The 26837-nt window shown below is 42.8% G+C and overlaps 3 protein-coding genes across 4 annotated transcripts in view; all 3 read right to left on the reverse strand.

Moving 5' to 3' along the window:
* Positions 1 to 407, reverse strand: part of LOC117750959 (protein TANC1-like) — an 83940-nt gene extending 83533 nt beyond the window's left edge. The window contains exon 1 of the mRNA XM_034562434.1: positions 296 to 407. The gene's annotated coding sequence lies outside the window, so the exon portion shown is untranslated. The remainder of the gene's footprint in view (positions 1 to 295) is intronic.
* Positions 408 to 3812: 3405 nt separating this feature from the next.
* On the reverse strand, positions 3813 to 5903 carry dap1b (death associated protein 1b). Its single transcript, XM_034561485.1, has 4 exons — positions 5742 to 5903; positions 4684 to 4780; positions 4450 to 4516; positions 3813 to 4343 (listed from the first exon to the last, which is right to left on the reverse strand). The coding sequence occupies exons 1-4, from the start codon at positions 5809 to 5811 to the stop codon at positions 4227 to 4229; spliced, it is 351 nt and encodes a 116-aa protein (XP_034417376.1). The 5' UTR covers positions 5812 to 5903; the 3' UTR covers positions 3813 to 4226.
* Positions 5904 to 8058: 2155 nt separating this feature from the next.
* The window catches only part of LOC117750549 (plakophilin-4-like), a 68115-nt gene continuing 49336 nt past the window's right edge, over positions 8059 to 26837 (reverse strand). The window contains exons 9-22 of one of the 2 annotated variants that reach the window (XM_034561812.1): positions 24546 to 24756; positions 23488 to 23620; positions 22220 to 22433; positions 16824 to 17007; positions 15821 to 15938; positions 15034 to 15225; positions 14442 to 14615; positions 14082 to 14232; positions 12954 to 13146; positions 12416 to 12500; positions 12003 to 12120; positions 11757 to 11897; positions 10956 to 11020; positions 8059 to 9049 (exon numbers count right to left, since the gene is read on the reverse strand). In XM_034561812.1, coding sequence (XP_034417703.1) covers positions 8804 to 9049; positions 10956 to 11020; positions 11757 to 11897; positions 12003 to 12120; positions 12416 to 12500; positions 12954 to 13146; positions 14082 to 14232; positions 14442 to 14615; positions 15034 to 15225; positions 15821 to 15938; positions 16824 to 17007; positions 22220 to 22433; positions 23488 to 23620; positions 24546 to 24756 — 2225 coding nt within the window. In that variant the 3' untranslated portion in view covers positions 8059 to 8803. The remainder of the gene's footprint in view (positions 9050 to 10955; positions 11021 to 11756; positions 11898 to 12002; positions 12121 to 12415; positions 12501 to 12953; positions 13147 to 14081; positions 14233 to 14441; positions 14616 to 15033; positions 15226 to 15820; positions 15939 to 16823; positions 17008 to 22219; positions 22434 to 23487; positions 23621 to 24545; positions 24757 to 26837) is intronic. The other variant, XM_034561813.1, reaches the window with a different exon arrangement.

The following is a 26837-nucleotide window of genomic DNA, read 5'->3' on the forward strand; positions in this document are numbered from 1 at the left end:
GGCACATAACGTAACGTCAGTCACGTCGGCGACACGGGAAATAAGTCCACACACAGAGGCGACAATAACCCGGGATATGTGGGAAATAAAACACGTTGCTGTCATTCCCGGTGGGTTTTGACGGCGCCTCAATGGGCATGTCTCGACACATTCCTCCCAGGAAAAAAAAAAATGCCACCAAAACTCTCCTGACTGGAACAACTCTCTGAGGCGTTACTTTGACCGAACCGGTGAAGCGACACCTCCGGGACAACTCTTGACGACAACTTGAGAATAGTTATTTTTAGAGTCTTACCTGATAAATGTCATGGATATTAAAAGCACCCCCAAAAAAAGTTGTCCCCGGTCTTCCAGCGTATCTCCACACGAACTCAGTTCCCACCGGATCCACCAAGGTAGGCTACCGGACGCTGGGCTCCTCCTCCCGGCGTGAGGTCATCGGTGAGGGAGGCACATCAACAGAGGCCAAGGAACCGAGGCGAACGCCCCCCCCCCCCCCCCACCCCACCCCCCACCACCACCACCACCACCACCACCACCACCACACTTCCTCCCTCCTCCTCTTTTCCTCTTCCTCCTCGTGTCTCTGTGCGTGCCTCATGGACACGACAGGATGCTAGATGCAAGAAGATACATGGATTAGGATAACCCGTAAACTGCAGGCTTGTAATTTAAAGGCTTGTAATCAGGGGTATGGTGCCAGAAACACAGTCCTCAAAGAAAGTCCCTCAAATATAGTTCTGTCTCTTGGATTTTCTATTCTTATTTGTTCAAATTGCTGCTCATTGTGATGATTGAAATGAAGCTGTTCCCTGCTTAACACAGCTAAAAATACCAGATTACATAGTTGTTGTTTTTTTCCAGGAAACCTCCAAGAAAATTATTAGGAAATCATGACTAAAACTGTGAAAATAAATCTTGAGATGCAGTTTTATCTTATGCTGTTTCAAAGGCTCACCACACTGTCAGGATAATATTTCAAGATAATTACTGAATCCTTTATTTAATTTGTTAGTCAAATTTAAATATACTGAGGCTAGATTTGCTGGAATCAGGCTTAAAACACTGATGTGTTAGCTTAACAGTTACAGGCCATTAAAAATACATTTTGTTTAACATGATATTAAAGACTTTTGATGAGCTAGATTAATGCTGATGTTGAAAACTACAGAGGTTTAGCCTTTTTCCATTTTGTACAACTTTATACTTGTGCACCAGTAGGCTTCCTGTCAGAGGCGAGACGATTAATAACTTTAGAATGTATGAACAATCATTTTGATAATTGGTATAATTACAATTGTGTAAGTCACCTATCAAGCAAAATTGCCAAACATTTCTAATTCCAGCTTCTGAAGAGTCAGGATTTGCTGCTTTTTTTCTTTTTTATATATTTGGAAAATGTAATATATTTTTTGATTTTGGGGCAATATAAGAAAGACGTCATCTTGCCCTCGCAGAAATGATTTTTTTCAGATCAAAATATTTTATTATGTTGTAACTTTTACTCCATATATTAATCTTATTTTATCATTATCATGTTACTCTGCAGATTAAGATTTTATACACAAGATTTAAAGAAGCTCATAAAACATGATGCATTGCTACATTGCACCACCTGAACGGCGACAACATTAAAACATCAACGATTTATCACATTCTTTACAACAAGCACTTTTACTATTAATACATTTTATTGCAAATACTTATGTACTGTATGTATTATACTATGTAACTTCATCCTTGTTGATGCACATTAGGTGAGGATGGGTTGAAACGTGAGTCAAAGCTTTTATGTAAATTAAGCGTAATTGGCTTAGGTTTGTGACAGTAGCTTAGTGTGTACTGCTGAATCGGTGTCTACTGTTGGCGGCATATCAGCATATGATCTTAATTCACACGTCATTTCTATGGAGAGACATGCAGGTATATAAAAAACAGCATCTAATTAACTTAAAGCGTCAAAAGTGCAAATCAGTGCTTACTCTGTGCAATATAATAACTGCAAAGGCTTTCTGCCTCACCCTCTGTCCATCAAGTGACGCTCACAGCACCCCTTACTCTATGGGGACCTCATGAGGTGACAATATTGTATGCAGTTTGTTTCATGTGAACACATTTGTCTCGCCAGAGGTGTGTTCAACAGAAGTGTAATGCCATAAAAATTATAATTGTGTATTTTGTCAATTGTAATTCTGCAATGTAAGGCGTTAACCTGCATACTTTAAAAAGTGTACTGTGGTGACAGGAACATATTTCAGGACTGCACACCACATCTTCTCAGTCCTCCCACCCCTCCGTGTGAGGTGGTGTTATACATTCGGCGGACCGTGTTTTCTCAGCAGTGTGGTGGGCGTCACAGGGTCAGCGAGGCTCTTCACATGGCAGAGAACGGGCAGACACTGGCAGAGAAATGCTCCATGTCTGCAAGTCAGAAGACCACCAACTGCTCCACTCCTCAAACAGAGCTGATGGGGTCTCTGAACTTTACACACACAGATGGCACAATAGGCTTGTGTGAACAGCATGAGCATCACTGGGAAATTAAGGTTGGCACGTTGTGTTTGCAAGGCTATCGTTGAGTACTCTGTTGGGCGAACAAACGACCAGATATTGTTTGTGGGCTTTCTGTTGCAAACAAGAAGGTCGTGAGTGAACAAATGGACAACATGACACACAAGGACAGGGGCAAACACACTTGCATGCTCACACTCAACCTATTTGGCATTAGGATGGGAGAAGCTATTGTATTTCCACACTCGCAGGGCTTTTATTGAAACTGATAACTTGGACACAAAGGCTCATTCTGTAGCGTCGGGGTGTGCGTAAGTATAGCATTACTAAAAGATAGTGTTCAGGCCCAACGGTCAGGTAGCTTTTACTTCCTGTCAATTAAAAAGTTCCACACAGGACAGTATGGAGAATATGCACACTTTATTTCTGAAAAATAAGGGAGAGAGCATACATTTTTAAATAAATAAAAATGCTGATTTCACACCAAAGAAAAGGTTTTTCAGATGTTTAATGAAAATGGGCAACAACCCTAAAGCTATAAATCATTAAGTATTAATCCACTTAGAATGGGGCAGAACATTGTGTAAAATGTAATCTTCCTATAGAAGAGAATGGTCTCTGTAGGCCCACCGTGTGGTTTTCCCACAATGCATTTAGTGTTGGTAATGGTGAGTGCTTTAACAAAATAGACCTTTACCGTACAGGGTGTGAGAAATCGGTTATATTGAAGGTTGAATTCCATTCATGCTCATGGTATTGTGCAAGATGGATAACTGCGACACATAGAAAGGACCTATGACAAGTGAAAATATCTTTGAAAAGGGGCCTAATAAAGATATTGAGATTACTAGAAAATTACAGATTCTTTATGTTCCTTTTGCAGCATTGACTTCATTGCCTCACTTTTACACCAGCTTATAATCAGAAAGCTGCTAAAAAAAACACAGCGTTTCATCTTTTGATGTGTGGTTTTGGCTTCTTTCAGTATCTCTTACCATCCGTCAGTTTATTTTTCTGCACAAACATGACAGAAATCGGTGTAGCACAACAATTAGATTGTTTTTGATCAGCACGATATTCAAGATTGTCGATGAAGTCTCTTATTGCAAGGCACAGGAGTATGTATCAAAGTGAATAAATGCTTGAAAAGACAACAAAGGCTTAAAGTTAGATGTTTGAAGTTCAAAGATCCTGATTTGTTATAAATAGCGATTTGCTTCCCCCTAGTGGTCATTGTAGCTTACTGCAAAATACACAAAGGAAAAAAAAAAAAAAAAAAAAAAAAAAAAAGAGATCCACAATCTAGTAAGTCCATGCAATTTATTTGTTGATACAATTGTTATCAAATCTAATAAGAGCCACATTGTGAAGATTTCACTGGAAAAAAGCAGTCTCATAAAACCTCACTTAACAACCCCCAACCCTCATATTAAACATACCCAAACACCATCTGGTTGTCATCAGCTGGGACATACAACTACAGCATTTCTCTCTCTCACAACACTAGAAAATACAGATTCAATGCTGCTTTAAAGTATTCTTATAAACAAGTACAGCCTAGAAAGTAAACAGAGCTCAACGAAAGCTCTCCCTCCATAAACACCGACACTTTACAGACATCCCAGTCAGTCCCCTTGCGTGTCTAGCGCTTCATGTTTGTCTTTCACGGATGACTTAGCATGGTTCCCTCCTGGATATTCTTAAACACTTGTTGTTCAAAACTTCCTCGGCTGCTGGATGACAAAGGACCGGGGGGAGTAGGGCTTCTCCAATGCAGGGCGCACCTTGCCGTGCCTCACGCTCACTGGAGTCTCTGGAAAGTTATGGCTCAGCTGCAAACAGGCAGGAGTTTATCACACACAATGTGGCACGAGACGCACTGTGACTATTCCAGTTTGCAAATGGCATTTTAAAAATGAGTTTTTCCCCCTCCTTTACCTTGTCAAGAGTTCCTGCCAGAAGAATACCAACTTGTTGCATCCTGTTGGAGGTGGTGAGGGACCTGCTGCAAGATCACACACACACCAAAAGGTTTCACTTTAAAACTAATTTCAGTTGGCTACTAGATCAAAAACACTGCTGACCATGCTAAAATGTTATGGTGCGAGGCAATATCCCTTTTAGTTGACACCATTTTATTATAAATTTTAAAGATGAAGACTGCCAGCCAACCTTAGTTTATCAGTCCTCTTGGTTTCCTTGTCTGGAATCCCATGTGTGCCACTCTCGTCGAAGCTTTTCTTGGCGACCCGTTTACCTCCAGCCTTCACTATTGACCCAGAGAAGAGCATGGGTTAAATGTGGGTTAATAGTCTACAAAACAATCTTCAGGCTAAAAATCAAAATGCTATACAGATGGTCAAAGTATGGTCGCTGCCAGGTCATTATGCGACAATAACTGGAGACCAAGCTGAGCAAGTGGTCTAGCTCTAAGTATTTCTAACCTGTGGGTCAGACATCAATCTGAAGAGTCACAAGAGGATTAAGGCCATAACAAAGTTTTTTTTTTCCAGATTTGTTACACTTTATTAACCTAAGGCTTAATCATTGAAAAACAAAAAACAAAAAAAAATCCCTTAAATTTGACGACTTACAAGTCACGCCCTCACCAGAGCCAGGCTGGGATGGGGGGAGGGGGGCACATGAGAAGGCATTACTTTATTTAAACAATAACTAATGCGACATCTTTTCCACATTACAACGCGAGTTAGACGTTGAAGCAGCTCTCCACAAATCTTGCAACGCTCACTTAAAATGCAAACAAGTAAAATGTATTAGTTTACATGCAAAAAAAAAAGCACAATACGAAATTAAAATAAGAGAATTTCTCCGATAGACAAATTCCTCCTAATAACAGTCAGTGTGCACTGCGGGGATTGTGCATGCTCTTCCTCGTGCCTGTATGAGCGTTCAGCCGATGAGAACAGTGTTACTTTCAGCGGAGGCCTGCTTGCAAAGAAAGAGCGTGCGCGTGATCCGCGGATGCACAAAAGGCAATTAGCATTAACAGAAATCAGCGAATCACACGATAATAATGCAGCAACCTGTTCGTCACAGCAGGATTTTAGAACTAACAAACGGACTTAAGGTCTCGATTTGCACGCCTCGCTCTCCATCTGGGTCGAGACTCGAGCCGTGCGAAACAACAACAACAACGTGTTTTGGCTTTAATGCGTTACAACAAATAAAATCCAACGCCACAACACAAAGTCACGCGAACAACGGCTTACCTGCCGGAGGATGGCCAGCTTTCAGCAGAGGGGTCTCCTTCGCTCCAGATTTGGAGATTTGCTGCACCATTTTCTGAAACTTTTCGGAGTAAACGCAAAGAAAAGCACGACAACACCAACTCAACGCCCACTTGGTTGTTTTTATGCTCAAACAGAGATGACGTCCTGTCGGGCGACCGGAAGCGCGCAGCTAGAGAGACGTCTATTTGAGTGTATTTCACTGCGCTCTGCCTTGTAAAACAATAACAGCAACGATACAATGTCCTATTGAGATCCCGTACTTCCAGTTATTATCTCATGAATACAATTGTATTTATGTTTTATTGAAGTTGCTCTTTTTATGTTATTTTTTATTTGAAGGACTGTCTTATTTTGAAAATCTCGGCAAAACCGTTTCATGTCAACAAATCAGCACCGCAATCCACAAGTGCTCTGACGATGCCCGACAGAAACAGTGGGCCTGACATTAACTCAGACACACACACACACACACACACACACACACACACACACACACACACACACACACACACACACACACACACACACACACACACACACACACACACACACACACACACACCAAACTCTCTATTAGTGTCTGAAAAATGATCTTTGTGCTTTTGTGTAAAAGTGCACATGCACTGACACAATCTGCTGCAAGTTGCTTAGATATCATAAAATGCACATGGAAGTGAACATTCATATCAGTATCTACACTGCGTATGATCATAGGTATTCACTGGTGTATCCAGTTACTCTGGCTGAATAAGATCCAGCCTCAGGGTGAGGCTGGATCTTATTCAGCCAGTAACTTATACGTTTGATCTTGTTTAAAAAGACCTCTCCTTCCTCAGAAGTGTCACTCAACTTAGAGATGCTCCCATCAAGTTCAACCGGAGTCAGGAGGATGCCAATCAAACACACCTCTGGGCGTGTAACCATGTGTGTAATTCCACATTTGATTTGACACCCGCTTCCACGCATGCAAATAACCAAAATCCTTAGTGTCTCCAAGTTGTCTTACATTACCTAGTGCTAATGCTTTGCCGCAGGTCACAGCACGTTCACTTGTGTTAGTCAGTCACTTCTCTGTCTAAACAAACCCATATTATTGATAGATCATTTGTATTTAGTTTCTCATTAACACATGATTGAGTGACTGTTTGTCAGATGACTAACACACTTGTTTGGGTATGTATTAATATACTGCACTAAAGTCAAATATCAACTGACACAATAAGGGCTTTGAGGATGTTATCTGATCTTAAATATGTGTCTTGTTAAAAATCCCTGAGGCTAGTTTCAAGACCATTAAACACTGTTTGTGTTTAATGGTACTTGAGGTGTATTTTCATTTCATGATACTTAATCACTACATTTCGGAGGCAAATGTTGTACGTTTTACTCCACTACATTTATTGTGCTGGTAAAGTTAGTGGCTACTTTAAAGATTCCAATTGTATGATACATTATTACCCTTAAGCATATAAAGAAAAACAAAATAAACTGAGACATGAAGATTGATATCACTAATCTACTCATGTCTATCTGTTAAATATAATACTGCAGCCAGCAGGTTAGCTTAGCTTAGCATAACGATTGGAAATCACACAGCAAACATCGGACCAGGTAGCATAGAAAACCTGCATGTATTGCACATTAAGGGCTTAATAGGTAACCAGATCTTAGAGGGGGATGTGTTAATGTTAAAATGTGCTAATAAGTGTTGCTGCAGGCTCTTTGGGCCTCAGATATACTTTCCTCCACTGCTCCCATATCACTGTATAGTTGCTCTTCAATATGGTGATTATTATTCTTTACCAAACTGGAACCCATTTTTGAGATTATTATTGTTCCATACCAGCACTTTGCATTTAGTGGCAAGTGGAAATCATGATCAGTGTACCTTGATGTACTGATGATGTGCTGATTTGAAAGTTCACTCTGAACATGCAGATGAACAGTGCACATGCACTGATGGTGGAATAAAGCATGAGGGTGTGTCTTTCACACAAATGGTAACAAATCTGTCCGTTTCCACATTTATGTGGACCTATTAGAAGCAGTTTGATGAAACAGTGCTGATTGGAAGCTGGCCTGCTTCCACGTGTGTGTGTGTGTGTGTGTGTGTAAATACAATGGAAATACTTTTTTTCCCTCCTGACAGGAAACTGCAGAGAACAAACTGTCCAAAAGAGTTTGAGTTGGTTTTCTCCCATATTCAAACTCATTTCTGTTTGTGTATAGAAACACAGTGTGAAAGATACGTGTGCACTTGTGAAAAGATACAATTACACGACAGGGTTTAAAAAACAAAACTGATCTTTTATTATTTTAGCATGGTTGTGTTATGATGCCATCTTTGTCCACATATTTCTTCATATATCTATAGAGATTTGACATGGCACAAGTTTCGTTTTTTTAAACCAGTGCTGATGAGTGTAAACCAGGTAACATGTTGTTTTTTTCTATATTTACAATACAATGAAAGAAATGTACAAGACTTCATGGCATTACACAGCTTCAACGTTGAGCACAGATACAATTTTATCCCTCTGTACAATCTAACATAATTAGTGTACTATTATTGTTTTTTTTGTGTGTGTTTTTTTAATTGACAGATATCAGTTCATGATCCATTTTGGCTTCAACACATACACATTCCCCATCTTGACTCTTACCGCGGACCCTCGCTCACATGACTCACGCCTTTCACCATGCTATCACAGCCACGAGTTTCATAAGGAAAATAAAACAAACATCTAGACAGGACGCACGTCTCCTCGCTGTCGTGGAGGGAATCGTCCCTCAACAGGCCCCCCAGCATGATTCCATCTTCCAAATAAAAAATAATTTAAAAAGAACATTCCTTGATTTCCTTCTTTGGCACACATTCCATCTTACCATCTGCCATCAGTCAGTTGAACTCCCCCTCCACACACACACACACACACACACACACACACACACACACACACACACACACTCACTTTAAAACAAACACTTATAAACACAAGTTCATGAAAAAGTTTTGTCAGTTCTTGTGTGCTCCCTCAGGCCTATACCCAGGAGTCAGGGGAGCCGGGGTACTGCTCTGCCCTGTAGGAAGGCCTCCGCGTGCTAGCGTAAAAGTCCACATAGTTGGTGGTGGATTTCAGTCCGTGAGGCTTGGAGCTGTAGTCGGCTGTGGGCGGGTAGCTGATGACCTCCTCCAAGTACGGGTCGTCGTAGCCATGGGGATGCTGCAGGTACATTCTGTATGTATCGTAGTTCCTCCTGCCGGGCTCCTCGGTATAATACACAGGCTGAAAGGACAAGAGGCAGATTTGAGTTTCACTGAAACACGATGAAGAGCCAGCAGCGGCAAACAAATTTACTCGAGCACTGTACTTAAAAGTTGTAATTCTTTCTGATTCTCTTTAGTTTTCAATGTTAGTGGCGAAGTCTACAAGATATTCACAGGAAATGATCTGTGTATGTAATGTAGTGAATCTGTTTCACTGATGTCAGTCTCACTGTTTACTGTTCACCGTCCTCACGCCGCATATTGACTTCAAGCAAACTGAACATTTCCCATTGCTGCTGCCTCATATTAAAAGCATTCAAACGGGCAAAATCATAAGGAGGCTTATATTGTGAAGCATTCATCACCAAGATTTGAGTTGATTCACTAGAAACAAGTCTGCTAAACAAGACATGGTCCTTTCAGACTTAGACGGGTAGATGAGGAGTTACAGGCGACCTCCAACACAAGTGATAAATAAACCAGGACCGACATTTTAAGGATTCAAATGACTGATTTGAGGTACTTGAGGTGTATTTTCATTTCATGATACTTAATGACTACATCTCGGAGGGAAATGTTGTACGTTTTACTCCACTACATTTTATTGCACTGGCAAGCATTATTACCCGCAAGCATATAAAGTAAACAATAAACTGACACATGAAGTTTGATACCACTAATCTACTCGATTGGAAACAGCGACTGGAAACAATAGCTTTGTTTGTTCAATCTATCCAAAAACCGAGGTGTAAATACAGATGTAGTTTCCGGGTTTTATGTGCATTACTTTCTCTTGTCTTGTATGATAAGTATATATCCTGAAAGTATCCTGAAGTAAGGGTCTGAGTACTTCTTCCACCATTGTCAAGAACACAAATAGTTTTGTTAGAATCTTCCACTTGTTGGTAATAAAATGAACTAAATGCACTCTTGTCTTTACGCCAATAAACTACTCAAACACCTCAGAGCCCCCACGTCTCTAGCCATTAATGCAACAGAAAACTGCGTCAAGGCTATGAATCGAGAAGATAGAAGGATTTATCTGAAATAAATGAGGTGATGACTGTCCTCAAACATTAACTGGCCTAATGTGATGGGATGAAAGACACAAGAGCACTCTCTCCTTTGTCTCCTCCCTCCTGCCTCCTCCTCACTGTGCCTGTTATCTGAATGGGCACACATGGACGTGTCCCGCAGTGACAGGTGCCTGAGACGCACCCCGGACCATCCCAATCCCAGCAGTCACAATCACTCTCGCTCAGACAATAGCTGATGTACTGGGTCATTCCCAGCATCGCCATTTACCCGCAGTGTAATACGCGTCAGTCTCTTTGTATTAGTCAAGAGGGGTGGAAGAGCCGGCTGTCCTCGCCAGGTTTATACAGCACGGTGGAGGGACCTCAAACAACGGCCATGTACCATTGCTATCAAACGCTACCAAGAAGCAAATGTTGATCAGAAATTAAAAAATAATAATCAATCAACAAGAAATGTAATTCCTTTAATTGTTTTGAGTCATTTACAAGCTGCTTTTCTGCCTTGTAAATCATTGGCAATTGAATTTCTTTAGATTGTTGGTCAGACAAAATAACCATTTGAAGATATGGAAAATTGGGACGATTCATCTCCGTCAGAACCTTCAACCAACACCTGAAGTATACTGACAAAATATAATGAAGGAAGAATAAATAACTGTGTACACATGGCCCTCTTGGTACCTTGTATTGCCCTTTGTTATTGTATGTGATTACCAAGATACTATTATGTTATATCATTGCAGGGGGCGTGGCTTGTTGCTTGCCAATAAAATATTGCATTGATTTGCATTGTGTAAACAACCTCATAAGGTACCATGGCAGACAGCAGACATGAATGCAGAGCCTGTGAAATAAAGCCAAACATGTATGCAGAATTATTATATTCACCTGTGTTCTTCTGGGCTCCTCTCTTGTGGGGGATGAGTAGTAATATGGAGAAGGCTTGCCAGACCCTGGAAATAAATAAATATAAAGAGCAATTTAGTGGGACTTGAAGCAAATACACTTCATTACTTCATTTCATATTAGTGAAAAAGTCAGCACATCCCCAGAGGACACATGTCTGTATTTAGATGGACCAGGATCAAGAAGTGCTATACTGTGAGAGCAATACCACCAAATAATAAAGTTGGGCCCTGTCGTTTGCATAGCCCATGGAATGAGTATATTTTTTGGCACTTTACCCGAATCCGGAAACTCAACTTCTATTTGGTTATGTAATGAGTGGACTGTTGAGGCTGCAGCTCATTTTGTTTACTCTTCCCTCCCCTTGCTCCCCCGCCAACCAGCGTAGGCTGACAAGAGCTCTCGTCTGACTGTAGTGTGTCTGGGTACCCACTCACTGCCCCTGTCTGCATGCTACGACTCGGGCCCTGTTGTGGAGAGCCCTCCACTGGCTGACCGGTTCACTTTACTGCTGTGCAGACCAGCTCTGGAGTGGTCAGAATGAAAATGACTGATAGTCTCAGGGCTGGCAGGCTTTACTTCAGATGATAAAAAGAGACGAGGCAGGCAATGGAATCTGCTTGGAGCGTTATGAGGGATAAAATAGATAAAGCCTTGCACAGAGGGGACCAGAGGGCCTGTGATTACAGTGTGGTGCAGAAAGTGGATACCATTTTAAAGAATACCAATGGGCAGACTGTAATAACTGTAACTGTAAGACTTTCAGATGTGTGCATTGAGTACCTGTATACTGTTTTTTATGGATACTGTTATCCCCTTGGTAATTATAAAATTGCATAGTCGACTGTGCTCTCTGGTAATCTACGACGTTGTCTCTATGCTCTTTCATGCCCAGCATGGCAGGAGACGACGTGGCACTGGCAGCTGGGAACAGAAAAACACGTTTCAACAATAAATTCCAGAGGTTTTCCGGTTTCACTGGCAGAGTTTATTTTCGTCAGGCAGGGTCTGTAGGAAACTAGAGCCTACCAGTGTGGTTGACTGGGGACATCTGAATGGTGCTGGTGGGGAGAGTGGGCTGAGACTTGAACTTGTCCCGTTCAAGTGTTGAAACTGGAGTGAGGAAATGGTTTTGGTTCCATCCATCCTGTTGGGAAGAAGAGAGGCAAAGTGGTGGTCACCAGAACAGTGCTGGATTTGGTAAAACTCTTGTGTTGTATCTTTAAAAATCCCCGTCTTTGGTCGCAGAGGGAATATTTATAAAAATGTGTTGTGTGGCCCACATTAAGTCCATATTGATAAAAAAAGATGTTCTAGACACTGAGAATTACAACATGTAACACATGCTTAACAGTTTCTTTCTTACAGTTGAAATGTAAAAATCGATTGATTGTGAACAGATTGTTTCAAGTTCAAACACTATCAGCCCCCAAAGTTCTTACTTTCTTATAGATGGTACGCAGATCCCGGTACTGCCACAGTGTGTTTAGCACCTGAGCAGCTGCTTTCACCACCTTCATAGAGTACCTGGAAAACACACAAACACATGCTTTTGAGTATTCCCCAATCATTTGAACCTCATTACCATTTACACTGACATCACACAACAGCGTGATTGAAGGAGGCGAGTGTCCTCAGTGGGTTTTAACCTGCAACATCAGTGAATATAGAGTGGGTAATAGCTACTAGTACATCATTCCACAGGGACATCAAACCTCGATGCACACAAAACCACCTTCCCTGCGGCTGTGATCTGTCCTTCTGAGCATTTAAATGTTTGTGTGTGTGGTTATTAAACGTGTGTGTGCAAAACTGTCCAATGTCCAGGGCTGTCTGTACAGCCTTACCACCACATATGGCTCTTTGTGTATTCTAGCAGTGCTTTTGAGCGGGTGCATATGGTCTCGAGTCCGCTTGACATCAGTGTGTGCTCGACACCCTCACCAAACACGTTGGGACAAATGCATGCTGCTGGCCCACCTGTCTCCTCTGCCCTTGGTGATGTTGACCAGCTTCTCGATGCCGCCCGTGTCGGCCAAAGCCTTGGCGTTCTCCATGTTTTTGCTGGTGACCTCGTGCAGGGTGCAACAGATGGCCGCCACTGTCTCGTCTGACAGCAGGGTGGTGTTTCCCCCGGGGAGACGGTTGACCAGGTCCCTCATCGCATACTTCCCTGAGGGGAGGAGGGGTAAGCGAGACATGCAGCAAACTCATTATGACGCAGTGTACTGCAGCGAGCAGAAGCTTATGCACAGAGACGGGATGTACAGACCTCATTGCATTTATCTGTCCATGTTACGTAATGTCAAAGTGAATGTCTGCCACAGTGACCTAAACGGTAGTTTATGCTTGCTATTTGAATGATATGCTAATACCGGCTCCGGACTGTGGTGAGGTAGGTAGCTTTCCTAAATGACATTGCGTCTTCCTCACAAGGACGTCAGAGCGTGAGCATCCTGGTGTTAAAAAAAAAAAGGATTTCCCCCTATCTCTCCTTCAGCAGAGCAGCCTAGTGGAAGGACCGGAATACATGCATCTCTCACTCTCTCTCTCTCTCTCTCTCTCACAAAAACACTGCAACTCCTGCCCCATCTGCCCGGCGTCACCCCTGCATTGCTGTAACTGTAACTCCTCATTCATTCCACACAGAGAGCACGTACACACTTTGTTTTTCAATAAATGAGACTGTTTAAATGGAACAAAAAGGGCTGGTCTGATATATAATGAAAAATGATAACCAGTAGTTAAGATGTTCACAAAATGCGCGGATTCTCTTTCTGAATTTAATTAAGAAAATAAGTATTTTCAAACACATTGTTTAACTGTATTTATTTTGTCAGTAGCTCTTATATACAAAGAATGTAACCGTTTGGGATATAATGTGTGTAAATAAAAAGTATTTGTAATGCTAATCAACATATTATAATCATGTTTTATGCATGTAGCCATGTATAACATGTACAACATGGCTCATCAGTGCAACAGGAGCTTCATTGTTAACTTGAGCGAAGCCATGGAAAGAAGAACAGCATTAAGAATCTTCATATTTGTGTATCATATTATGCAACTCATCAGAATCAATTAGTCTGAAATGAAACCGTGACTGACCTATGAGTTCCTTGTTCCTGACATCCAGCGCCATGTTTCTCAGAGCAGTGGCAACCGAGCTCACCACCCTATCGTTATCCATCCGCAGCAGCTCCACTAGGATGGGCAGTCCCTTCTCCTTACGCACGGCTGCACGGATGTATGCTGCAAACTGAACCCACGAAAAAAGGCATTACACCTCCAAAAGGGTCCCGACGCCCCACCGGGAAATAGATGGCCTTCTGGTGTTACTTTTAACGTGCGTTTCAGCTATGACTGACACAGTTTATTTAGATTGTTTGGGACTAGACGCTGTAATAAATAGTCTCCTGGAGAGTGTGTTTGTTTCGTGTGTACATAGATACACAAACATTACTGTACCTTCCAGTTGCCAGCTGAAAGGTTCTGAAGGGACCCAGCGGCGCCCTCCAGAGTGGCGGGATTTGAGCTCTCAGCCAGCAGTGTTAAGTACGGTTTAACCACCGAAGGGTGCCATAACATCTCCGCCCCTTTGGGAGACTTGGAGAAGCCGGGGATGGGTCCGACACCGTCCCACTGAACAAACAATCACAGTGTTTAGTCTGGTTTAAATGCAGGTTCTGATGCAGACTTTTTCCTTTTTTCAAAAACACATGAAAAACAATACATCAAAAGTACAAAACAGGTACTAAGGCAGGGAAGGAAACAAGGGGGAGAAGACGAGCCTCATCAAAACAGAAATGGACACGTAGATGATAATAATAATAATAATGCTAAATTTGAGATGTATGTGGAATTTTAACGTTTATATTGTGGCATGATAACAAACAATTGCATGATAATGTTAGATTTTTTTCTTTTCATAAAGAAGTCACTTAACAAACAGGATGCGACTGTGGTCCGAGCAAAAATGTTGTCAATTTCCTTTGACAACATTTTTTTTTTGCTGATTTGAATATGGCACTGAGCATCTATTTAAAAGTGCCACACTCACCGTGTCTTCCTGCAAGCTCTTTTTCTTCTTCTTTTTCTTCCGGCCCCAGCAGCTGGAGTCCACCTCTTTACTGGGCGACTCGCTGCCCAGTAAGCCGTCGAGCTCCTGCCCCCCAATCTGTCGGGACGGCGGCAGCTCCAGCTCCAAACGATATGACAGGTTCCTCAGAGTGCAAATACAGTTCTCCACAATCTGATGGCGGGCAGAAGGAGACAGGGGTTTGGGTGAGTAGTTACAGGAAAGACGGTCTAAAATTAATCACCATGACAAAAGCGACAATACAATAAACTCTGTGCAGCACGCTACACTATATACGGCCATTGTGTGGCACGCAGGCCTGCTATCTGCCGCGGCACAAATCAGTTCGTTATGGAGTCCACGGGTCTCCAGTTAGAAACATTATCTTGACCAGAGCTAATGGATTTTTATTTCACACCGTTTGAGTTCTGTGCAGGCTTTGCCTCACAGAATGCCAATGAGCATACATGTTTGACAAAATGAAGAGGCCCATTTCCCAGGGGATGGTATCTCCCCTTTACAGATGAGCCACTTTACTTTTTTATGTCTTTTACAGTTCACAGCTGCCCGTCAGAGATCTGATCCAATTTCTACAGCTGCCATAGAAACATGTTCTCTATAGCAGCTCAAAGCTATTGGATTCTGAATGGTGTGCACGTATGAGTTGTGTTTTGGGCGATAAAGTACATGAAACAGCTGCTGCTGGATGCTGTGGAGGTCATTCCAACACTGGCAATACAATTATTCAAACAAGTGATTTAGTGTGTACCTTGCTGTCGAAGTCAGAGGTGTTTACACATGCTTTGATGACGTAGAGTAGCGAGTCAACCAGGCCTTCACAAACACGCATTTGTTTTCTGGCCTCCTCACCAGCTGAACTCAGGTTCCTTTTGAAAAGCACATCACACACAAATAAATTAGGCCTTTGATTTTGGGCTTCACTCGTCAAACAAATGAGCATATGCAAATACATAAAATGACAGCTCTGTGTGTGTCTGCGTAGGTGTATGTGTGTGTGTGTGTCCCACTTAAATATGTACACCATCCATAATGTATGAAGTGTCTGTGTGTGTATGGTCTGACTGAAGTCATTATACCACTTTGCTGAGTAAATAAGGAACTAACTAAGTGCTCTCTCTCTCTCACTCACACACACACACACACACACACACACACACACACACACACACACACACACACACACACACACACACACACACACACACACACACACACACACACACACACACACACACACACACACACACACACACACACACACACACACACACACACACACACACACACACACACACACACACACACACACACTAGCTTTTAGAAATTAACGGCTAAACGCCCTAAATGCCGCACACCGTCTTCAAAAGGAGAGAAGCTGGTAATATTACATAATTGACTGAAATAGTCTATGAAATGATGACGACTTTGAAACAGAGATATGACAGGTCACAGCTATTTGACTAAAACATGCACAATTACAAGCGTTTAGGTACTTTTCTTTCTTTTGATGTTGTTCAATAAAATAATTATTTTTGACAAAATGCACACTGTTCTGACACTATTATGTAAATTATGTCCCCAAAATGTACTTTCATTTTGTTGTGTTTATGGGGTCACTTATATTTTCTTCAAAGACAACATGAACAGAGCTTTTAAAGAAGAGACACATTAGCGATTCATTCACTGGATGTAATAGCGGCAGTTGTCCACATAGGGGTGCTAGTGCCAAGTGTGCTCATCAGGTGGTTCACCTCAGACAGCCTGTGGTGTTCCTCAGCACCAGGGAGGAGTGGAACTTCAGCTTGTGGTCGTCATCGAAGGTGGAGCTGCTCCATCCAGAGTGAGGGATGATCACAGTGTTGGTGAGAGTCGTTAAGGCGTCCTGGATTATTGTCATCTTGATGGCGTCGCACGACGACAGGTTCCACAGCACCCCTGTGGAGACACCCGCACGCAAACACAGGCATTGAGAAGCAGACACGCACACCTCCGGTTATGTCAGCTGCCATGTGCAGTTAGGGAAACCCAACAGAGGAAGCCACAACTTGGGCTTTTAATAGCTCAGTGTGTGCGTGCGGGTGTGTCCACGAAACAAACAGACACTGACTCGCACACAAAAGTGAAAAACACTCCTCACAAGAACCGCTCGAGCATCAAGGCACCAGGCATTCACTTCTAATTTTATCCGGGCAGAATATCCCCGGGGTTAAGATTATTTGCTTGAAACGGTAAAAAAAAGAAAAGAAGAAGAAAGAGGACGAGGTGGAGATCCATTTGGCAAAGAATAATGTAAAGGATTTCGAATTGTTGCCATTTAACTCAATTCAAATAAGACTTTCGGGAACCACTGATGATTACGCCCAGACCTGGCAGCCTTTGATGCTGCATCTGTCAAGGATTAGCCAGCATGTAGCATGTTCTTCTAATGAGATGCCTCTTGCTGCTAGGCTTATACTACGGCCTAGGGCACCAGCAATCTTGGAGGAGGCTGATGGCTGATGCTGCGGCTAAGCACACGGTTAATACTCCAAAATGCTGCTGCAACAAAACTACAGAGTGCACGCCTGAGTGGTCACTTCATGACTTCTGTTTTTGCACTTCAACTTGACCTTGGTTTGTAAGTGCAGAACAAAGTACATGATCTACAGACCAGTGCGAGCTATTAAAGCTGAACTCTATGTGTGCATATAAACCTTGTTTACAAGTGCACCTGAATGTTAGAGGTATAGAAATAATGATTAGCTTTCTTGACTTCTACTCTCTCTTATCCTCACATTATATGTCCTCTTAGGACGCTCCCCTCTCTCTCTCTAATTGAACCAACAGAGGCGATAATAGTCTATAAAAAAAGCCCAGGTGCCCATTTCAGACGCATGCGTCTGCCAAGCAGCATTTTTTCGCCAATCATTTAATCAACAGTCATTTCACTTACTACAGCATCAAATTGCTTTCGAGAAACATTCAAATCTGTGAGCGAGCTTTCATTATTTCATTTTTATGTTGACATAATATCAATGCAGAGAATTAAGTGATACTTGGCTCTCGAAAAGAAAGCATGCGGCATGTGCTTCTTATCAGAGCTTGCCAGCAGTGTGTGTGAGAGGTTGCATGCCGAAACCCGAGCATCAGGTGGGGGCTACCATCTCTGGTCTTCTCCGGCAGGGGGGGGGGGGGGGGGGGGGGGGGATACGTTTCAATCAAATCCCACTGTGGCGATAGAGCCCTGCTCCTTGCGCAAGCACATTCAGTTCTGTGTTTGCCTTTCTCACGGGACACAAGGAATGCCCTAAAATAGGACCACCATTGCAGTGATAACACATAAATTCCCACGCCTGCTGACCAACTTCGCCGGTCCTTTCAGCAGGATTTCAGACCTGTCCTGTGGAGGCGGCGGCATGCTGCAGAAATCAACAGGCAAATTCACTGGAGTGCGACTGACACCGCTGTCAGCGGTGCAACACTGGCGGCAATAAGTCATGTCTGACAGTCAGATGGAGCAAATCTGTGTGTGTGTGTGTGTGTGTGTGAACCAAACAGTGTTCTCTGCTCATGTTCTCAGGTGCCTTGGCCCCGCCTTTGTAACAGCGAGCCAATGTAAACGCTGTTGTGACACGAGGGCCAATAGTCTATCAGAGCTAAACTCCAGAGAGCAAGAAAAGGGAGAGGCTCAATACGGAGATGGAGGAAAAATAATAAATGTCATAGGCGAGAGCCAAGAGCTAACGGAACTGAAAACTGGGGAGAACATTTTCAGACAGTCTGTCCTGGAAGGCTTCTCTCCTGGTTTGACCATCCAATAAGCAGTTATACTGGCGGTTTAATGACCCTGACACCATCAGAAGGACCACTGGGCCATCATGAGTGTCTTGTTGCTGATCGTTGCCTGTTGAGTTTACGGCACTGTTGGTGTCATCTGTACTGTAACCAATCACCAGAGCTGCACGTCGAAAAATCAATAGTGTCATCCCTTTATTACAATTGTTCCTTATTTGTCACCTCTGCCTTTGCAGTGGCAGGTGCAGCGTTTTATCAGACATACTCTCGTTCATATAACAAGCATAAAAAGAGAGCGCTTCACGAGCCTGCTTATTTACATGTCACTGTAAAACATGCCCCTTGTTGTTCCCACTGTAGAGGTACCGCATTGCAAGGCTAAACACGACCTGCAACTGTCTCTACGAGACACACACACCGATCAAATGGATTGTTGTTGTTGTTGTTGTTGGATTCCCAAACGGTCGGACTGCTGCTCTGATCTTTGTCTCTTAAACCCCGGGTCAGCATGTCATCGACTTTCTCAGGTGCAGTAACTCGGTCAGCATTTAGTACATTCTGTGAAAAGCTGCTGATGATTAAAAAAAACGAACACATTTATTAACCTTTACATTTCTGGGGAGCTGGACTGGAAACTTGTCGATGCTGCATCGACTAAACCTCAGACGAGCGTCTGGCTGTGTACTTTTGAGGTTTTGCAGCGGAAGTTAGTGCAATGCTGCTTACGGTTATAACTGGATTTATTTTTGTATCAAATTCACGTTCTCATTTTTTATTTGATCAAAAAGGTCTTAACCTCCTCATTCTTTGTTGGCAAACAAAACAAACGCAGTAATTCATGCCAACACTGGGAAACTATTCACCTTTGAGGAAAATGGAAGAAGTTAAACTTTTTTAAGTAGTGCTCAGTTTGATAAACTGAGAAATGTGAAAACATTTGTGCTCCAGATTTAAAATTCACCAGACATCCAAAGATGTTTTTGACGTGTTGATTTGATCAAATATGATCTTTTCGCATTAAGAGCAGGACTGGAGCAAAAAAAATATTTCCAGAGATGTGTCTATTCTAGCAACAGATAGATGAGGCGGTGAGTGCATACCAGCCAAATTGATGATCTCCTGAATAAGTGACTTATTTATTTGACAACACCTTTTCTCTGTAAGAGCAAATAATTATCATTAAATAAACTTAGTATTACCATGAACAACACCCACACACACACAACCCAATAAAATCCTGTTTAAGAATGTGGTTGAGTAAAAGCCAAAAGATAATGCAGCCATGTAATATTGAACAAATGGTAACAAAACACAGCTTTTTGTGTGTGCATGCTGGTTTTAGGCGTTCTCAGTATTGGAGCTAATGACAGTGCAGTTTGGTTTGGCCTTTTGATCTGAGGGGCTGTTACAGGACAGAGCAATAACCACAACAGCTGCTGGGAGACGAGGCAGGTAAGGGTCGCTTTGTGTGTCCTCACAACATGACCTCTGACCCGGAGCAGGGGGTTGGCCATTTCAGCTACTTCTAATGAAGCACAGACGACACCTAGACCTCCCAGCGGAGTCGAGAAGGAGCCACTGACACAAACGGGAGCCCCGACGCTTCCCAAGCTAAGTTATGGCTTTCTAAAAGGTGTTATAATTCATTTATAAACAACATTACCAAAACAGTGCATTATACATTAAGTAGAGAAGAGCTGCTGGTGAGTGAGTGCTTCCTGGCTCCACTTTGCTGTGGGATGCCCTTGTCATCCAGCTGAAAGCTCTTCATGTGGATTGTTCTCATCAGCCGTAATTAACCAGAGGTGATGCAGCACTTCTGACCTTTTATAATTGCTCCCCATCCTGGGGCCTGAAACCACTATTATCTGCAGCAGGCTCTCAGGCTAGTCGGAGAAAAGCTTAAACAGACCTCACATTAAAGCTGCTCACTCTGGTGAGGCAACCTTTTGAAAAATGAATGAAGGGAGCGAAATAAGTTTTACTGGATATCAACCATTGACTCCTGTGTACTTAATTATACAAGCGACAAATTAGAAGACACATTCTGCTCACGTGCTCTTTTTTAATCCTTTACCATCCTCTCCCAGGCCAGATAGAAATGTGACATGTATTGTGTCCGTACTCCGACTGTATTGTTTTCCTTCAGGGGTCTGCTGGACCGACACCTGAGACCATATTAGTGCGGGGGCTGGAGCCGAGCTCAAGCAGCTGACTCAGCCACCTGGGAGCCAAACGTCTTGGCTTGCTTATATCTGTAGTTCTCCACCCTGATCCCAAACAACCCAGGTTTATACCCCGTTTGCAGAGCTCAGACAACACACAAATACCACAGAGCTGCACTCGGTGCAAAGCAGAGAGGAGGAGACGGAGACAAAGCTACAATTCTCCGCAGCCTGTGGAAATGTGGCTTCATTTCTTTGCATTTATTATAAGCAGTAGTGACAGCAGTGGCGGCAACTTAAGGAAAAGCCTCTCTGACTCAGTTACTACAACAATCACAATCTAAGGATGAACCACAGTAAGTAGTCTGCTTAACTGTTAAGTAGTTTCTTAATTCATACCTATTCTCTAGGAGCAACATTGAATGGTTAACCGTGACATGCCGCACCAGGTAACCATGAGCAACATTGAATCGTGAGCAACCAAAACCAACACGGTGCTAAAACACCTGCAGGTTTGTCAGGTAAATAATTCAGGATGTTCTGCACAATGTTCCTTTCTTGTAACCTGCGCTAAACCTCCTAAAGAGCTGATTCTAGAAGAAGGACCCAAAACAACAATAATGCTGGAGAGCTAAACAGCTAAAAGGTGCTACAGGGATGTTGCACATTCAGGTGATAATCATCTTTAGGTTCCTCACCACAAGATCCCCCCCCCCCTCCTCACATTTTGACATTGTCATTTGATTTTGGTAACGATGAAAAATATTAATGAAAATCACTGCTTTCCGTTATTCACCAAGCAAAAACGTGAAACATTGTCCCCGTTTAAAATGAGTGTAAATTTAATATATGTGGCTTTTGGCCTGCTTTTTGGAAAAATAATAAGCAACATAAAAAGGCAAACTTTGAACATGGGGAAAATTGAAAATTGTTTTTTCACTATTTTAAAAAATGTTGTTGATCAAAAATTCTTTGATAATGAAACTAATCATAAGATGACAGAAAGTGTACTTTTGCCTTCATGACGGCAGTAGGAGGCGCTTTATAGGGGATGATAGTTATGTGGAAGCATGTAAAAGTGGAGTGGAGGGGCAAAGAAACAGCATGAACACAACACACCCCCACATCCTAAAAGGGAAACCCATGAAGCTCAGAATTCACCCCAGTGTTTTGAAATGCAGATCTATCCTCCACACGTGCTGACTTACCAGTGACAAGCTCCCTCACTTCTGCGTCTACGGTCTTTCTCAGCAGCCGGAGCAGAGCTGGGATACCTCCTGCGTTCCTCACAGCGACCTTGTTCTCATCCATAGCTTTCCCATAAACCAGGTTCCTCAGAGCTCCACAAGAGTTCTTCTGGACCTCAACGACCTTGTGGTCTAGCAGGTCCACCAGATATTTAATTCCTCCGAGTCGACACACCTGTGGACAACGGGAGTGAGATCAGGTGGGGACAAGATTATGACCACAAAGAGCTTATTTTTTTCTGCATCTTATATACTGGGGAGAGCAAAATCATGCATTTATTCATGTGACAATCGAAATAAATCATACCGAGATAAAAAAATTATTTAAATTGCTATTCTATATCCACCAAAAAAAAAGCCTTTCCCACAGGAGATGGTAGCTTAAGACTAAATTAACGGTTTCCTGTTGAGAGAAGAATGGAACGTGTATAGCAGGAGTCATTTTGTGTTGACATTTGGCATGCTGGGATCTCTGATGTCTTTTTCCTCTTTCAGCATTAAGTTGAGAAAAAACATTAAAGGTCAAGTTTGTCCTAAGTGAAAAATAGGCAGAACGATGGATTCCTGTGTGTCGATGTATTTTAGGTTAACTGTTGCATTATGGTTGTTTTATCATTGGTTTGTGGTATGAGCGAGCAGTGTGAATGCGTCTATGTGTGAGATTCTGCCGTAGATGTTGCCTCTATGAAGGGTCTGCTGGGTCGTTGGAACATTTAACGGATCACTTAAGATATTACAACTCATCCTGAGGGGGACATGCATGTCTATGCAATCCATCCTAGAGAGGTGACACGTTAACACACTTCACTTGAAACATAAATAAATAAAAGTAGGCTTAATCTGCTCGTGGCCATGAGTATCTATATAAAATGATCTTAAGTCCTCACAACAGTTATTAACTGACAACTTTGGTTGTTATCTGTTGTAGCTCTGGCCATCAGTTCCAATAAATATGATGACATTGTCTCACTTAAATAATGGCGCGGGTCTTGGGAGTGGGACAAGAGCGTTAAAAAATAGGCCCCATCAGCCACAATGTCACTCAAATATATGTCACTGCACATGAAAACTGTCCACAACTATAGCAGGTATGAAAGCTCACGCTTAAAGCAGAACGTGAGGACTGTGCTGGACACTTACCACGGATTGGGTTGTAAATCGGTTGAGTTCAGATGTAGAAAAAGTCTTTATAATGAGACACAGTATGGCATTGGTGGTTCAAAATCTACCTCAGACTTAATCCGAATATCGCCAAAGCACAGGTGCTGCAGGTAGGCTGCTGCATTGGCCTGCACTGAGGAGAAGTGGTGCTGCAGCATGTGGATCACCTCAGTCAGCTCCGGGTCACGCCAAGCAAACTCTCTAGAATTACAGATGGGGTGCAAAGGCATCAGCGTGAAGACAGAGGAAGACATTAAGTTTCTCCTTAAAAACACAGACACAGTTTTGATACTTTCAGCACCGCAGGGCAAACTAGTAAGAAAAGGAAATTACATTCACATCCAGTTCTATGTAACAATCCACTTGGTCACACTTGCTGCTTTTCTGAATGCAGCACACTAAAGATAGAAGTGAGGAATGCATCACCTCAAGAGAATACACTTGGGAACAATTCTTTTAAAGTCAAGTCGAGTACTTATCAAAATGTACATGTGTCTTTTACATACAGTACATGCATCTGAAACTAGGTGACACAATGAGATGACTGGTGTTTGAGTTGTGGCAGGTATGCTTTACCCAGGTTGGTCACACTGTCACACATTTTTGATTAAATCACAGCACAAAGCTGAAAAACACCATGGACAGAGATCCTGTTAGATAGTCTAGGAGGACATTCTACTTCCTGAACAGACCTGGGTCATGGTGCCCCTTCCCCCCGGTGCACTCTCTTCAAGTAGTTACACTACAGCAACAGACACGGGTGTAAACAACGCTCCCGATGTGCAAGGTCAGGGGGTTTACTGCAGAGGTCAACCCACTCTCTACGCTTACACGTCCGACCGACAAGAGCAGACGCAGCACTTTAGCGTATGTGAGAGTTTATTGTTAAGAGGCCAAGCACAGTAGAGCCAGCTTAAAAGCTAGAGCTGCATGTGACTACCCATGGGGCTCCCTGTTTGGATAGAAAGAGGACACCGGTGTTGACCCAGCAGAACAGCGAAGCCTTGTAAGCGTTCGTAGACCCTTCGGTTGACTGTTTCCTGCCACACTGTGCTGGTTACTAACCACTGGCTACGTCTTATAGTTAAGAAACACAGCATTACACTTGAATGTGAGCAGTACTTACCTGGGATCCTTCTGAATGCTGTCTATAGAGGGTGAGCGGTTAGCACCATCATCCATGCCACCAGCTTGGCGAGTGTAGTTGGGATCAGTGGGCCGGTACTGGGCTGAGCGATACGGATCAGCATAGGTGGCTGCTGTGTTAAGAGCATAGTTGTTTCTTTGGTAGATCATAGCACTGCGCTGGCTGGGGGTCCGCTGGAGACTCCCCACACCTGAGGGGCCAACAAAAACTAAAGCTTAAAAGAGGAAAAACACAGATGGGAGCCGACAAAGACATTTTAGTGGCGATTAGCAGCATTCAAACCTTTTCAGCTAAACTCTGAGCTCTGCTCACCGGTAGCAAACCACTTCAAACCAGGCGGAAAATAATAACATGCGTCCGTTCCGTCCGACTCAGCAACTTCTAAAACCTGGAACCAATTAATGACGAGGATAAAACACAGCTCCCGTGGATTTAAGGGTCTGTTTGCATGTTGTTTTGCTTTTAAAAGCTTGTGTTCAACAAAAGGGATCCTGCTGGTTTTCAAAGAGCGCGGGAGTTCTCAACTTGCTCAAAGATCCAAAAAGCCTTTCCTCAATGTCTTCTTGCTCCTTTGCGCCTCGGCGTTCTGAGGCTAACTTTGCCAAACGCAAGGCAACAGTGAACCATGACCAGCCCCAAGACCGTCAGAGAGCTACTAGTAAAGCAGAAGTCATCCTTCCAGACAAGCTCCAATGTTCAGTCCCGACGACAACTCGCTCCAGTCGTCTTCCTCATTTCATTCGCTCCGAGTCATATTATGACCTACTTTTTTTAACACAATGGGTCAAACGCACAGAACTGCGTAAACAAGCAGGTTGTGTTTAGCCCTCCTTCTCACCAGAGCCACGTGACATGTGGCAGCGTGACAGATCCCTATTGGAGTGCCAAGAGGACTGGGCATGTGCGGGCTCCAGCTCCCTCCCACCAGAAACAAAGACGTTTCTACTGGTGGGGCTGCTCCAAAAACACAATTTCTCACATCAGTGCACTTTTATGTTGGGCAGCAGCAATTCCCTGCAATATGGTTATCTCCCAAAATAGAGCCAATGACACTGGAGGACAAATTATAAACTAAATAGTGTCGCAGTGCAATTTTAGTAAAACTATTTGGGTTCCATTTCACATCTCTTCGGAACAGGATCAATATTTCTCTTTTACAAAAAATATAAAAGTGCAATCTTCCAGAAAAAGATCAAAGAAAATGCATGGAAAGCCGATGGGGTGGGGAGGCTCATTGAAATTTTATTTCACAACATAACAAAGAAAACCCTGGGATCAAATTGGATTTTCTAATTACAAAGAGTCCATATTGAACACCCCCTCCATCGCCGTCCCACTCGCCTTTACTCAATATAGCCGGCATAAACACATTATAGTGGCCCGTCTGGGGGCCTCTTCGCAGCATCAATAGCATTTATTAGTGAACTTATCGGTCTAAGCAGATCTCCTGTGTGCCAAGGAGGAAGCTGAATGGAGTGTGTGTGTCAGTGCAAACTAAGCATGTGTATCTGAGGCAGAGGGGATGATGAGACGAGAATGCCAACATCAGGAGAGCTGGAGGAAAGCAGGCTGTGGGTAACCAAGCTGTCCCCGAGCCCCTCCATCCTTCTTTCCATTCTCCGTGTGACACACAGGTAATGGACTCCTTTGTGGCAGGATGACATATCAGTACCTGCCTATTAACTCATGTCTAACCCTTTCTACTGACAGTAGAGGGAGGAAAGGAAGGGAAGGAGAGGGTGACAAAGTGAAAAATAGAACGCAAAGAAGAAAAACATAACATAGGTAGCGGTAGAGCCCAAGGGCAAATGGACGGAGAACTGGTGTTCCCAAAGGAAGGCAAGACTGCAGAGTCAAGGGGCCGCGGATTAAGAGGAAAAGACAGAGATTTGAAGAAAAAGGGAACGTCTGTACTTGATAAGAGCAAGAAAGTGCTCTGAATGCAAAGATGAGTCCGCTTGAAATGAAAATGTTATCGGAGAAGAATTGTGCTTAAATAAGAATACAAAAATAAGTAAGAAAACTGTAAGTACAGTTCCAACTGTTTGCACTGCAGATTATTATCATATTGATGACACTGTTGGAAACCGGCCTGAACATCACCGCATTTAGGATACCACATGATATTATGCGATACGTTCTCTTTGATTAGTTTGATCTTTGATAATTTTATCTAGCTTAGTGCAAAATGTACCTTTAGAGTTACCAAGACATTGAAGACTCCTAATATACAGTATACATATACTTTTTATGATCGTTTTTAACTTCAGT

The sequence above is a fragment of the Cyclopterus lumpus genome, chromosome 21, assembly GCF_009769545.1.
Source record: "Cyclopterus lumpus isolate fCycLum1 chromosome 21, fCycLum1.pri, whole genome shotgun sequence".
In the NCBI taxonomy this organism is placed as follows: Eukaryota; Metazoa; Chordata; class Actinopteri; order Perciformes; family Cyclopteridae; genus Cyclopterus; species Cyclopterus lumpus.